The sequence below is a fragment of the Gavialis gangeticus genome, unplaced genomic scaffold (assembly GCF_001723915.1).
Source record: "Gavialis gangeticus isolate Ggan-Ray unplaced genomic scaffold, GavGan_comp1, whole genome shotgun sequence".
Taxonomy (NCBI): Eukaryota; Metazoa; Chordata; order Crocodylia; family Gavialidae; genus Gavialis; species Gavialis gangeticus.
The window spans coordinates 30,007,303-30,022,064 of NW_017729031.1; the positions used below are offsets into that span (position 1 = coordinate 30,007,303).

The following is a 14,762-nucleotide window of genomic DNA, read 5'->3' on the forward strand; positions in this document are numbered from 1 at the left end:
TTTTTTTTTTTTTGACTAAACAGAGACTGGAATAGGCAACTGTCATTATGTAGCCACCGCCATTACTGAGGACTTTATCCTTGGAAAAGTCATGTCACCTTTTATTAGAGCAATGCTGTGGAGGCAGTAGAAATCACATCTTGGAGCAGACATCAAATTAAGAAAAACAAAACTGCATTACATATGGTTTTAATTTAGCTTGAACAGTGCTTTTTCCTCCGCCTCAAAATGTTTGTCTAAAGCAGAAAGCTCTCGGAGAGCAGCAGCATGATGAGCTGGGATCCAGGTGAAAAGCATTACACTACATCTGCACCACGTTTAAAACATGCAAATTTGATTTGCATGGTGAAAGCCCAATGTTTGGCATATGTTGCATCTACAGTACCTTGACACATTTTACAAAGAAAGGTGCATGTAATCCCAACGATAACCTGCAGTACCAATAAAATGTGATATGTTAGCAAGGTAGGACTTTTCAACTCCAGAAAGAGCAGACATCCCTCCGTGAACACTCAGTTCCCATTCTAAAAGGTTCTTGCTTTGTTATATTTTGACATCAGATTACACCCGATACACAAGGCTACTGGCAACTCCAGCCTAAGACTAAACTGGTTTTGTGGACAAAGTGCAACTGTTCTCATACTCAGCAATAGAGTTTCCCATGCTAGAGCAACACTAATGAAGTCGCATGCACTAATGTTTGCAAAGAGGCATTGAGGTTCTGTTCAGATGAGCACCAGAAAGCTAGGATATTATGCCAACCTCTTACGCCTGCCAGGTACAATAAGCTCTGGTATAACATTCGGGCACTTTGGGGGAAGATCCAGATTGCATATGCAGGGCAGGAGCAAGTTATTCAACATATCAGAACCGTCACGAGAGTTCAGCTTAGGTTTCCTTTCCAGATACAGATAATGCAGTCAAGGGGCAGGGTTGATGAGTTCTAGACTCTCTCCAATTTTGGCCAAGAACCAGCAAGACCGCATACATAGACGGGTGTGAACATCACACTGCAACCGCTGCAGGAAAGTACACATACAGATGAGTCCTCTCTTTTAAGACACATAGTATGGCAGCATGGGAAGGGCCACAGCCAACACCCACAGTAGTCATTTTTTTCTCTTTTTAAACCAGATGCATATTAAAAGAGCAAGTCCATTCAAGTAGCTGTGTTTTTTGTAATCTGAAGAGAATGTCTGAACATTTAAATCTCACACAGGGGAGAAGAAGAAAAAAAAAAGTGAAACATGTATTATCCAGTTTTATCCAATTTTCCTTGCAGAGATCACTGCAGAATGGGCTGTACAGGGAATTCAATCTGACAGTAGTTACTGGAGATCTGGCACTGGGATAAAGATACTGGCACACCACACCAGTGCTGGAGAAGAGTGCCCACAAGACCCTAGGTGCGAGACATGCTAAATTAACGCTGTGCATTGAATACATCTAGACTGAACTCTCAGTTTTGAACCAATTATTATCTCCAAGTAAACCCAATGTTATCTGGCACAATTGAAACTTTAGAAGAGATCATATGATTTTTTTTAATTGGCAATTAAGGCTTTTCCATGTGAATCTACACCTTGAGGCACTCATGTGAGATAACAGTTCATAGCATCCATCATGCATTATGATCTAGTCATTTTAGATGTTAAAGAAATGAACAGGTATTACTAAAAAGGGGGTTGTACCTTCTGTATTTAATACCAAAAAACCACTTTCTTGCATTAGTCATTTCAGACTGACAAATTTCTAAAAATCAGAAAAGAAAAAAAAAATAATCCACACATTTGTTAAATAAGCAACAAAATGTTATAACAAAAAAAACCAAAAGAGGGTCAAACTAGTCCTTTTTACCTCATTAAAACATGCTCATGGTGAAAATTTATTTTACATATTTAAAATAGTACATTTAAAATTATTAGTTACATTACAGGTACAATGATGAACATTGCGACTATCCATTATATTGCACAACCTGACTTCATCAATATGAGCTTCTTTAAATAGTGCAAAATACTTTATACAGGAATGTATTTGGAAGGGGGGAAGGGTCTTGCAAACAAAAAAAAAATATTTTACAAAAGTTACCGTGAACAGAAAAAAAAATCAAAATAAAAGAAAAGAAAAAATACAAGCTGTACAAAGAAATTGCCATAGACAACAAAATTTCTCCTCCTTGAGAAGCAGGCCTCAGTCCAACAAGGCCTATATTTTTTTTGCTAGATGCTGTTATAACCAATATATAGATTAGTAACTTAATACAACATAAATAAGTCCAGTCCAAAACAGGTCCATGTTGGTTTAAGATGGATCAACGGAAAACATGCCTTTAAACTGTCTATGGTTTAATTCTGTACAAAGTATAAACAAAAACCAATGAACAAAAATAACCAAAACCCAGACTATCCAACATGGATGCCCCACGCTGTGGATTGAGCATTTCAGCTTGTTCCAATGGCACTGTAGATAAAAACCAGCAGGAACTCCCTACCATTGGGGGTGTTTTGTTTTGTTTTTTGTGTGTGTGTGGTTTTTTTTGTTTTGTGTTTTTTTTCCTCAAAAAATCCACATACTGCTCCCAGGGAAGCCAACTGGCACTTACTTGATGCTTCCGTCGGTATTATCTGTAGTGGATTTAGTGAGGGGAGCCAAGATATTTCCTGGAATCCATCCCTCAGCGGCTGGGGAGTGATCATTTGCAGGCTGGTACACCAGGAACATATTCTGCTGGTTGATGGCGAGGATCTGAACCACCTCACCCTGATTCACGCAGATCTCGTCCTCCTTCAGTGCATAGTAATCTTTGATTACCACCATGGAAGAGGTCCCATTGCACCCTCCCAGGTCATTCTGTGAAGTGGACACAATGGAAATATTTGAAGGCAGGTTTAGCAGGAGTAGGCTGGAATTCTTCTCTTTCAGTCGCAGCCATTTCCATTTTTTTAATACTTAATCTGTATGTTTATAATAGCAAAAATAAAGTATTTAAGAATTTGAAGGCATATAGAAATCCAAATACAAAGACAATTTAAGACAGAGTCCTGCTTCGTGTTATAAACCATACTGGTTTCTCTGCATTAAGATGCAAACAAGAACACCCCTGGGATAAAACCGCTGTTGCAATGGATTGGAGCAGGCAAAAAGAGCAGTGAAGGCTGATGTTTGCCGGTGAAGTGAACACTCAGCCTCTTCACAACAGCCGGTACAGATTGTACAGCGGTTTGACTTGTTCAAATGCTGCTTTGGCAAGGCCCACAAGCTTTCACCATCTGATAATGTATTTTCATGATCAGTGGTGGCCTGTGTGAACAGTCTCAGGTCAGTTTGCACTTAAGAGTTTCTTGGGGTGTTGATGTCTTTCTCCACAACTGACACAACTTGATACCAGCCTCAGAAAGGGCAAACACTAAACTACTTCAAACCCTTCTTAGGGATGACCTCTTCAGGACAGTATGCCAGGACCCTGCTTAAGGAGGGACGTGGAAGTTCGCACACCAGCTGTACTGAAGGGGGATTCGATAATAGTCTTCAGCTATCTGAAGGGCTGTGATACACAGGATGGTGACAGACTACTTTCTGTCTGCCGGGAGCCAGACAAAGAGTTAACCACCTTGTATGGCAGCAAGGCAAATTTAGGTTGGGTACAAGACGCACCTATCTCACTCCGACGGTGGTCAGGCATTGGAACAGGCTATCTAGAGACGTTGTGGCATCTCCATCCATGGAAGCTTTTAAGAGCAGGCTAGACACTTGTCTAGGATGATCCTGCCTTCAAGCAGAGGCTTGGACTAGATGACCTCCTGAGATGCCATCTAGGCCTACTTTTCTATGATGCCATATAGAGCAAACTGATATAAATCAGTGGATGTGGCTTCTTTCATGAGTACTAAGTTCATTTACAACTTTGTTTTCTAAGCAGTTAAGTTGTATTGTCAAGCTCTGTCTGGGTGCTACTATTGACACTAGGTACTGCTAAGCAGAAGGCCAGACTCAAGGAACTAATAAGTAGGCTTATCTTTGAACTGGGCCAATTTACTGTGCGTCACCTGCACTTGTTCAGTAGGCTGATTTCGACTGACCTGGTTAGCTTCTAATTATTGTTAAGCTTCTTGGATTGTCATGGGTACAAACAGTTGGGCTGTAACAATTGTCATCGGGTAAGTTCAGTACCTTGCTTTGTTCATATTTGTCCCCAGGCTGCTGGTGTTCATACCCTGCACTGCCATTGGAGGTAGATATCTTCAAGGGTGGGAGAGATGGGTTACGGCTTGCAGCCTTCAAAGGCTTCTCAGAGCTGACTGCAACAGAAGAATAGGGTCTGCTGTTGGGCTGAGGCACCCTACTAGTTTGGGGCCTCATTACTGCTGAGCTATTTTCTTTGCGTTGATACTCGATAGGAGACTGCAGTGCTGCAAGAGAGGAAGAGAATTAGAGGTACCACTTCCTGGAATGCCATGTACCCTAACATACAGTACACAGGATATTAACCACTTCAAACATGCTCCTCCACTTGCTCCAATTAGGCATCTTGAGATCACTTTACATAGCACCGCACATGGATTTAATACAAGACTCCCACTACTCTTGCACTGAAGAACTGATCATCTGATCCAAGAACATGGTAAAAAATTACGCCTTCACAAAAGAAACAAGCAAACTCTTATTTGAAATCGCATATATAAAGCAATCCTCGGTGATGGATGTTGTGTGTGTGTCATGTAACTTCAACAGCTCCAGATAGATCCTTTCCAGAAAATTCATAGTCTGTCAAGTAGGCCAGCTAAAATGGAAAGCTGAGCGACTTGCCATGTACTTTCCCATTGCTGGGCAAAGTGTCATGGCATCAGATTAATCTGGTCAAAAAACCACAACAGAAGCAGCATTTCTCCCAAAAATGAGAAAAGAGACCCACAGTTCACAGAGACGCATCAGCAAGTGGACCAAAGCACAAAACTAAGAAGAATATTTTGGTCCAGGTCAAAACAAAAGCCTGGAAAAATTTTGACCTGAAACAAAATGAAATGTTTTGTTCAAAACAACACCCGATTTGATGTGCTCTGTCATGCTTTTAAAAAGGAGTTAAGAAACATCTCCTTTCTTGACTTAGGCCAACTTTTAAACCAAATGTTCTTCTGAAATTTAAAAAAAAAGGACCCATATTTGGAGTCGCTCCCTTGACTTCCAGGCAGTTTTTTGCAGAACGTAATATTAGCACAGTGGCATGTTAATGTTATTACTGAAGCTTGGTAAGCTGCCCTCACTTTCAATTCCTTCCTTACTTTAACGGGAAGTTCTTCAGTGCAGGGACTCTCTGTACCAAAATAAACAGGGGTGTGATTTCTTATATAGCCCTTGAGTTTCTATATTTAAAATGTCTCGGTCTAAGTGGAAGGCAAGCACTGGAAAACATGACATTGAAGAGCTGAGGAAGTTTGTGAGGACTGCCACAGATACCACTGAGACGGGTCAGAGTGAAGGTTCTGGATCTCCAACAACACCCAAGACCAATCCATAGCCCTGGCTGATCTACTGGACCACCTGCAGAAACCCAGCTATCCACTTTAATAGGGGATCTGAGGGCTGCCAGGACCCGAACCCGAGACTCCACTAGTCACAATTACTCCGGAGGCAGGCACAAATTTCATGGAAACTTCAATAAAACACAGAGCCATCTCAACATTTGGGGGTAGCCTCCATGGGCCTATAAAAGGTGGTAGAGGTGGGATGATGTGCAAACTCCCACTCCTATGCATCCACTTCAGCCCAAAGGACAACCCAAGTTTCCTCTGCCCCCTGCACCATGCAACTCTGAATCAGGAGAGATCTCTGCATGGCATGATGTTGTAGGTAGCTTCCACCTATGTGAAGACTAGGAAGTCTACATATCAGGACCCTGACAGGTGATACTAAGGGATACAGCCTGGAGCCATGTCAAGACCTACTTACTGATGGACAGACTAAACTCTAGCATTCTCCTGAAGATCAGTTCTGATCAGAGGAAGCTGAGGAATAGTTTTCAATAGAAGACAGCAACATTTGAATGTCCTAGATCCATGTTAACTCAGATAAAGAAGAGTTCATGTACCATTTAGAAAGTCTCTTTGCGTTTCCAGGACCTGATTGATGTCCTGTACCCAAGCTTGCTGGATTTCAGGATTGGCAGCCTGTAGAATCACTCGCTCGGATGTTTCCCGGTTCATGACAGCAAACTTGCAGGGATCATTTTCCACGTTTTCTTCGAGGACTAGGTAGTTCATCTGCAACAAAGCAAGTGAATTCTGTTACAATGCATAAGACTCACCAGTACATACAAATAAGGAACAATTTCTGTACAGATTTGCTCCAAACCTGTAAGCTTGGTAAGCTTACAGACAGCTTGATCAGAGTCACTTAAAAGTGACTGGGCAACACACAAGGATATACAGAGGGACAAATTCACCAGGGAGGACCAATCAAATCTTTTCTATCTCGAGGGCTCTACTACCCAAGTCTTTATTAGGTTATGATCCCACAAATAATTGTGCTCGGCTTTGACTTTGCAGGACTTGTGTAGATTTGCAAAACATATCCTTTCCCCGAGCTGCTTCCGGAGAGGTTCACAATTCCCTGGATGCATGTAATTTGGAGGGACTTTACATGCTTGTTCATTATCTGTCAGCTTGGAAGACTGGTGTTTTACCTTGCAAACTCACAAAAATGAATCAGACGGAAAGGACAGATGGGTCAGCATGTAGCCAAGATATTCCAAATATGTCTGTCCATGAATACTAAACATGCAACACCATGAACAAATTCAAAGCAAGATCATGGCATTTTCAGTCCCTGACTATAAGAATCAACTGAGGGGAAACAGAGATAACAAAACAGAGATAACCCAGCTTTTTTTTTTTCTTCAAAAAGCAAAACAAAAAGATAGAGGGGAAGGACACCACCATCTGCATCACTCTAAAATGTTGTTTAACTGGAAAAGCATCTCATGTCCCTGAGCCAAAAACTAGCTGTATTGCCCCTGGAAAAGATTTATTCCCCTGAACCTCTCTACAGTACACAAAGCAGGAGTTGTTTCCAGCAACTAAAACGTCTATTGCCACACCTATACTAGCTTGGGTGGATCAATTTAAATCACGATTAACATTAGTGATTTAAAAATCACTGATTCAAATCAATCCATTTGATCTCATGAAACCCTGATTTACATCATTTATTTCGATTTTATTCACAACGTGTGCAATTTAGTTTTATTTCAGTTAATCTAGTTAGGGTGGAGATGAGCGTGGAGACGACTCCTGGTCAAGAAGCAATCAGACCGTAGGGATTTCTCTCGCTCCTTACCTTTATGCTTTTCTTGAACATGTAGCCTGGTGTCAGAGAGCCCTTCCTAAGAAGCTCGCTGAAGATGACTATTTGCTCAAAGAGGAAGACCCTCCGCTCTTTTGGCCGACACTGCATGCCAGAGTCCTGCTCGGTGACGTAGAAGGTATCCTGCTGCAGCAGCTTTCCTTGAGCCGTCAGCTTGCCCTGAGAAACAAAGAAAGTGCTAACCTCAGCAGGCAAGGACAACGCCGCGTGAGCCCATGGATGGATCTAATGGGACTTATGTATTTTGGGCTTCCAAGCAACACTGACTACTGGGACGCCTCCCCAGCTTAAGGAGACGTCAGGAACTCAGGACTGCTTAACAGCATTCTGCATTCCCACGGCCTCCAACTCTTCCTACACCTGTACTGGACTGACTACAAGTCTACCTAACCTCCACCAAGAAAAACCCATAAATAATGCACTGGATTTCTACATGCAGCTGAACTCTAATGAGACCCCTCCCATCCAGACTTTTGGCCTTGCAGCATTTTATACATATAATAAATATTCTAAGCTAGACATTTCAGTGCATTTTTATCTCCTGTGGGATTTGGGGAAGGCAAAAGCACTTCAAAAGATCAAAATGAAAGCACTTGCATTCAGGAAAAAAAAGCTCTTCTTCCTAAAATTAAGCCTCAGTAAGTGGGGTCAATTTATAAAATCAGAACAATACAGTAGTTGCAGATTTCATTCCCATTTGTATTACCATAGCACTTAGGAGTCCTAACCACCCATCTGCATCCGATGCAAAACCCCGGAAAAACAATCCCCCAGCTCCTGATCCAAGAGGTCCTCAACCTAAAGTACAGATTGACCAATGCAGGGAGTACCACAAAACAACGACAGGATGATTATAGTTTCATAGTTGGTCGGGTTGGAAGGGAACTGAGCAGATCATCAAGTCTGACCCCCTGCCATGGGCAGGAAAGAATGGAAATGATATCATCATGTTAACCAGTGGGTACAGCTCATCAGCCATCTCATCTGACTTTTGTTGGAATTATGGTTTGTGTTCTATTGTTTAAGACCTGCAGGTCCTTGTTTTGTAGATTAGGCATCTTACTAGGGCAGCCAATTCATGCCCATTCGACCACTGTAGTGCAAATCACCCAGGAGTTCCCTTTGTACTTGCAGAACTCTGAATACAGATGTTCACGGGCTCTCTTCCCAGGGTACCTTACTCAGGTGTCATAGGTTACCACACTACCCACCACAGGAATCTGGCAGTAGAAACAAACCTGCCATTTAAGCATGGGGAGCAGTAACAGGCCACAGGTGGAGAAGCAATATACCACCTGTCATGCTGTTTTGGGACTAGAGGGATACAACTCCTTTTCAACCTTGGGATCTCACAAAAGGACCAACATGTGCCATGTGGGGTGGGGTACTGGCTAACAAAACTAGAGAAAGTTTGGGGATTTTCCCGTGTTGTTTTTGATGACCCATAGCTCCTTGAGCACTAAAACACCGAACAAGCATAATTGAGATACATACCTCGAAGCCCTGAAGACGGCCCAGGTTCATCATATCATTGCAACGTTTTGGTACAAGGCACATTAATTCAACTGCTTTCTGTTAAAGAAGAACTTTGAACAGTCAGGAGAAAGCCAGAGGGAACCTTAACGGCAAACATTCGAGTCAATGCTGCCCTGAAACAAGGACCCAATGAAGCATACGTTTGGACCTAGGACTTTCACCCATGCCAGTTAAATTCTGGGGTGCCTCTACTATGCCCCATTTGAAAATCCTCTAAAGCCCAGCAGCCCATAAGGCATACTTTGCCCACACCAGCCAGTGCTGTAGCCAATGGTACACAAGGACCATAATAACATCCAGTCATCTTCAACATCCCAGCCTGAGTGACCAGGCACCCAGTTACAATTGGAGGCAGCCTATTGCACAAGCCTGATGTGAAGGTGAAAACTTACATCTCTGAAGCCATAGCATGATTTTAACCACTCTACCATGACATCCCATGCTACATCCAGCAGAGTTTAGTTTTGCTTCTGGTTTAACTTGTATGTCCCACTTCTTTCCCCCCCCCGCCCACTTCTTTGATCATTGCCAAACATCAGTGGGCATTTCCTCTATTCAAACTCATACTGCATTATGCTGCAATATACAGATGAATTAATATATCAATATTGCCTATGTACCTCTGTCTCAGAACATTCCAGTCCAGCTTTTTCACTGTATCTCAGGAAGTCCTAAAGACAATGAAGGCAGTTTGCATTAGCAAGTTTTAGGAAAGCAATTACTCCACAAAAAGTGAACAGCAGAATGTAACTCCACTGAAAGTGAAAAAAAGTACTTTGATAGCACTTCATTTCTGAGGATACCAGAGAAACTTATTTATCCTATCACATAAGCAAGCTTTGATTAACTCATTTAACATTACTGTTATACCCTTTCTATAGATGGGGAAAATAGTACCCAAGGTCAACTGACTGGTTGAAATCTGCATATTGAAATGGACTGAACTGTTACTAGTACATGGGAAAGCTGCCTTAGTCTCTTATTTTAAGCCACAAGATGACACACGTGTAGATACCATCTGGAGATTGTGTAGACCAGGGGTGGGCAATTATTTCGAGCAGAGGGCCGCTCACTGAGTTTTGGCAAGTCATCGAGGGCCGCAGGCCAGGCAGCCAGGTGCAGATAAATATTAATTTTCTAAATTTTTTATAGGCTCCGCATGCTGGATAGAATGGCCTAGCGGGCCACATCTGGCCCGCGGGCCGCATTTTGCCCACCTCTAGTGTCGACTAACACAATCATCTTTGGAACTACTACTTTTTCATGGCAATCAGCAAAAATGCAGGCAGATGACAGTCTGAGACTTTAGTTCAAATGAGGAAAAAAACCAAGAATCCCAGTAGTGTTAGTGATTACGGCCCAAGTTCTAGAAGTGTCTAATTTGGGGCATTCAACTTGATACCTTGCCAAGACTGGATTTTCAGGAGTGCTTTGAAGTTGAAGTTGTGGCCAAGTCACCTATGGGGGCCCTAATCTCGGAGCGGGCGGAGGGAAGGAAAACTAAGACAGGTTTCCAAGATGACATCCGAAACTACATACACTGGAAAATTTAGACTTTAGTTTCTCGTTGTGGGACACAGGACATCAATATTTCAAAGTTCAGTACACAACACCTGGAGACTACTTCCACCTCCTACCCCACCATTGCTACTTTGTTTTAGCAGCAGCTGTAGGTCTGTTTCAGTTAGAGCTGACTCGAGCACTGGGAAGTTTCCCTCTGGGTTGTTCATGGAAAAAGCACTCTCATTCGAAACTTATTCAATAGGAAGTTTGAAAAAATTAAACTAGGGAGGGGGAAAATCCTATTCTCTACCATACAACTGTTTTCCTCAGTTTTTGCTAGGGTTATTTTCTCCTCCAACAAAACTCAGTAATGAGCTGGGCACCTTCCCAAAATGCTTAATTAAGAAATTACAGAAATAGTACATGATTTCAGTTTTCCTTTTGAGAAAGATGAACTCAAAATGAGATTTTTCTGTAGAAGTTGTTTAATTCCCCCAATATTTTTCAATTAAAAAAAGAAAAAAAAAAGACATATTGAAATTGTGATTATTCCAATTCCAATGCAATCATACAGACCAGGAATACACTTGCTTACATGACTTATTTTTCCTGTCACGATATATCAAAGCATCTGAAACCTCAAGAGACCAGTCTCCGATTACTCCAACTTTATCTTGAGTATCGATTTCTATTACCTTGAGTAGAAGCTGGTATTTTGTTATTCTCTGGATGGGTTTGATCAAAAAGTCACTGAGAGTTAACCGCTGGTTTATTTCTTGCTGAAGCTCCTGAAAAAACATTGATAATTGCGGCCATTAAAAAACTGTAATTGCAACAAAATACAGAATAAGACATGCGAAGAACTATTCCATGAAGAAAGGCAGGATGCAATCGAGTGTGTCAAGTGACATTCGTTTCAGTATAAGATTGCTCTCTTTAGTCTTCTCTTCATCCTTCACGAAAATATTTTAGAAGTCTATGATTTAAGACTCTGACAGTGTCACATTTTGGCAAGCATCTTCTCCTGGTTGGAAGCTGGCATAAAGCCTGAGACTCTTGCTTCCAGCTGGAGTGACAGCTAAGGAGTCCGCCCTTCAGACTTCAGTGGGGTCAGGGTCAAACAGAAAGCCTTAAATGTCTGATACGATATAATGACCTGTACCCTTTATTAAAATGAAGCACTTGCCCTTTGTTGAAACCAGCTTCTTGCATCTGTGCACACACACTATTTATATACACACACGTGTACATGCACCCCAGATATATAGATACATAGCATATATAGACGAGTCAGTTCCCAAAGACTTCCACAAAAGCAGGTTCTCAGTATCAATATTTAAGACTCAACAATTGCCAGTAGTTGCCGGCCGGAATAATACTTTCCGAACAACAATCAGTCATGCCCTGTCAAAACCCTCAACTTTCCTCCCCACAGACGAAAGGCTGGAAAGACTACTTCAGACCAAAGAGGTTTGGCAAAAGGAAATATCATTGTTGAAAGTCAGTAGCTGAACTAATAGCTAGAAATTAATGGAATAAGAATTTGAGACAGATTTAAGAACCATTCCTGGACACAAGAGAAGATATAGAGTCAAAATAAATGAATGCTTGGTTTAGCCTAAACCATAGTTTGTCAGCTAACCCTCCAATTAAATTAGACACCACACATTTAAAAAGCACAGCATCTAGCACACATGGTCAGGCTTACCTCAAAATATGCATCGTATTCAGCTACTATGTATTCTGATCGTGGCTTGTTTTGGCAATACACCACGTACATGTGCAATCGTCTTTCCTGTGAAGGCAAAAAGCATGCCAGTCTGGTCATGTATTTAATGATAAAAAGCCTGCAGTAGCCAGGCTAGGAGGAAGCGCTAAAACTGCTCTGCTTGGTGTTGTCAATGCACTGATTTTCTAAAAGCATTTTGGACTTGATTCTCCAATCCCTTGAACTTCACATGCACATTTACACCTAAGAACAAGAGTATCTTATAAAAAGCATACGTCTCTCTTTAAGCCCTGCTTTTACAGGCATAAGGTACCAGAACAACGCCAGACGCACAGCAATGGGGAACTGGGATTGGTCCATCTGACCCAATCTGTCAATTTCCTTCGCTAAAAGGAAACGAGACAAAATTTGTTGCCCCTCCCCCTATGAAAACATCGACACAAATAGACTTATGCTTCAAGCATCCATCCCCACAAACAGCTTTCCTTTGAACAGTCCCATTGAGTTCAGTAGCACTATTGCCGGACGGAAGATTGAAAAAAATGGACTGAATGTTCAAGCACGAGAAATTCAACACGGCCGGTATATATTTTCAGTGCAACCAAGGCTCTGGCATAGTCTCTTGATATATCGTCATGAGACACCTGGAGTAAAAATGTCTAGGCAACAGCACCAAACCAGCACTACACCCGTGTTACATAGATGATATTTTCCTAATCCTGAACTGAACACCTGGACTCACTGACATCTACCACAGGTTTAATATTATCACCCTTCAAATCCAGCTCTCTCTGGAATACTCCTAAACTGACATCAAATTTCTAGATACCACAATCCAGATCCAAGATGGCACACTACAAATCACCACGTACAAAACCCTCCCCACCAAAAAACAACTCACAGACCACCAGACTTAAGCCCAAAAGATCAGCAATCATGCCAAGCACATCAAAAAAGAGCTGTAATCTACAGTCAGGCCCTTAGATGCCACTGCATCTGCTCAGAGGATAACATGTGTAAGCCTAAAATCTTCCCTTATGTAACAAGGACATTCTAGTACAATCTATTTCTTAACATGTGAAAGAGCTATCCAAATACCCCACATTAACCTGCTATAATATAAAAAGAAATCTTCCTGTGACCACACCCCCCTGGTAGTCACCTACCACCCCATACTGGAACTAATCAGAAGAACTGAACAACTACAGTCAACACACAAAGATCAGACCTGGAGAAAAATACGTCCAGATCCTTTGCTCCTGGCTTTCAACCTATCCTCTAACCTTGCCAAGCTCAGAAGCAAACTCCCCAGTAGACACCAAGTGGGACACAGCCTTGCCTTAGCAAGAAACAGTTAACCTCAAAACATCTGCACTGCTACTACAACCCACACCTCCTCATAATGAAAACATCAGAATCGGTGGTTCCTACCCATGACTTTCCCAAAGAGTGATATACCCGATCCAACGCACCAGATGTTGCAAGGGCAACTATGTGGATGAAATTAAACAAATTATATCTATGTGAAATTAAACACACACACACAGATATATATCTATATCTAAGACAAGGCTATCTATATCTATCTATATATAGTGTGTGTATTTAATTTCACCCACATAGTTGTCCGTGCAGCAGTTGATGCATTGGATCAATATATATATCGCACCAGAATGAACTCTTGCAGGAAAAATGAAAGACAGACACAAAAACACCATTAGGAGCACATTTGTCACAGAACAACCACTCCCTGTGACCTCGCTATCCTCATGCTCAAGGGAAGTCTACCTACCAACTTTCAAAGACAACCCTGGGAAAATTCATAAGCTGGCTGGACGCTACAAACCATGACCTTAACACTAATATTGGTTTAATGGCACATTATAAAACCTACCCAATTCCTGAATTCTTTTCACATATGAAAGCCCTCCTCCCTTTTGATGGGCCTTTATCTCCCAGTAATCAGCTTCCTTTCTTCCACTAATCATGTGTCTGCTACTTCTGGGAATTTCTCTCCTCCCACTTCTGAACGTCCTTTACTACTATGCTGCTCTGGCTTTAATGCCTCAGACCCAAAGAAGAGTGTCTTGCATTTGAGAGACTGCCTAACTACACAGCTGGTTCAATAAAAAATATATTGCCCTATGAAATCCTTGCTGGATACTATTCTAAAAAGTAGTTCTAAATTAAGACATGATAACTTTCTGGAAAGGCTAGATGGATATGAGATTTTGGCCGTTGCTGAAGAAGTCCTTGCCATTAGTCCATCCACCCTGACCAGCCCTGGTCCCTGTATAAGTTCTCCAATACTCCCAGCCTCTCCTCTGCTGCCAGGAGGGAACCTAGAGTAGAAAAACTTTTCGCCCTTTCTTTCAGGCTCACGTAGCAACTTCTAAAGTTTTAACCAAAGAAGCAGAAAGGATCTTTCACCCTTCCCTCCTACCAACAACAAGGACAAGAGAAGCCTCCTCCTATTTCCAACCTTTGGACCCAGTGATCGCGCGAGGTCCCTTCCAGTCCTAATGTCTATGAACCTAGCCCCCTGTGTGAGAATGGCACGTGGTTACTGAAAGGAGGAGGAGAGGCTCTACCTGCTCTGTTTTGCTGCTCTTCCTCAGAAAGTGGACAAATG

General features: G+C 42.0%; 1 protein-coding gene across 2 annotated transcripts in view; it reads right to left on the reverse strand.

Annotated features, from left to right (window-relative positions):
* The window catches only part of KALRN (kalirin, RhoGEF kinase), a 721,807-nt gene that overhangs the window by 57,956 nt on the left and 649,089 nt on the right, over positions 1-14,762 (reverse strand). Inside the window, exons 41-48 of one of the 2 annotated variants that reach the window (XM_019522566.1) lie at positions 12,110-12,196; positions 11,097-11,189; positions 9,519-9,569; positions 8,857-8,934; positions 7,336-7,521; positions 6,089-6,260; positions 4,174-4,412; positions 2,606-2,853 (exon numbers count right to left, since the gene is read on the reverse strand). In XM_019522566.1, coding sequence (XP_019378111.1) covers positions 2,606-2,853; positions 4,174-4,412; positions 6,089-6,260; positions 7,336-7,521; positions 8,857-8,934; positions 9,519-9,569; positions 11,097-11,189; positions 12,110-12,196 — 1,154 coding nt within the window. Of the gene's footprint in view, positions 1-1,681; positions 2,854-4,173; positions 4,413-6,088; positions 6,261-7,335; positions 7,522-8,856; positions 8,935-9,518; positions 9,570-11,096; positions 11,190-12,109; positions 12,197-14,762 lie in introns of those variants that run through there. The other variant, XM_019522565.1, reaches the window with a different exon arrangement.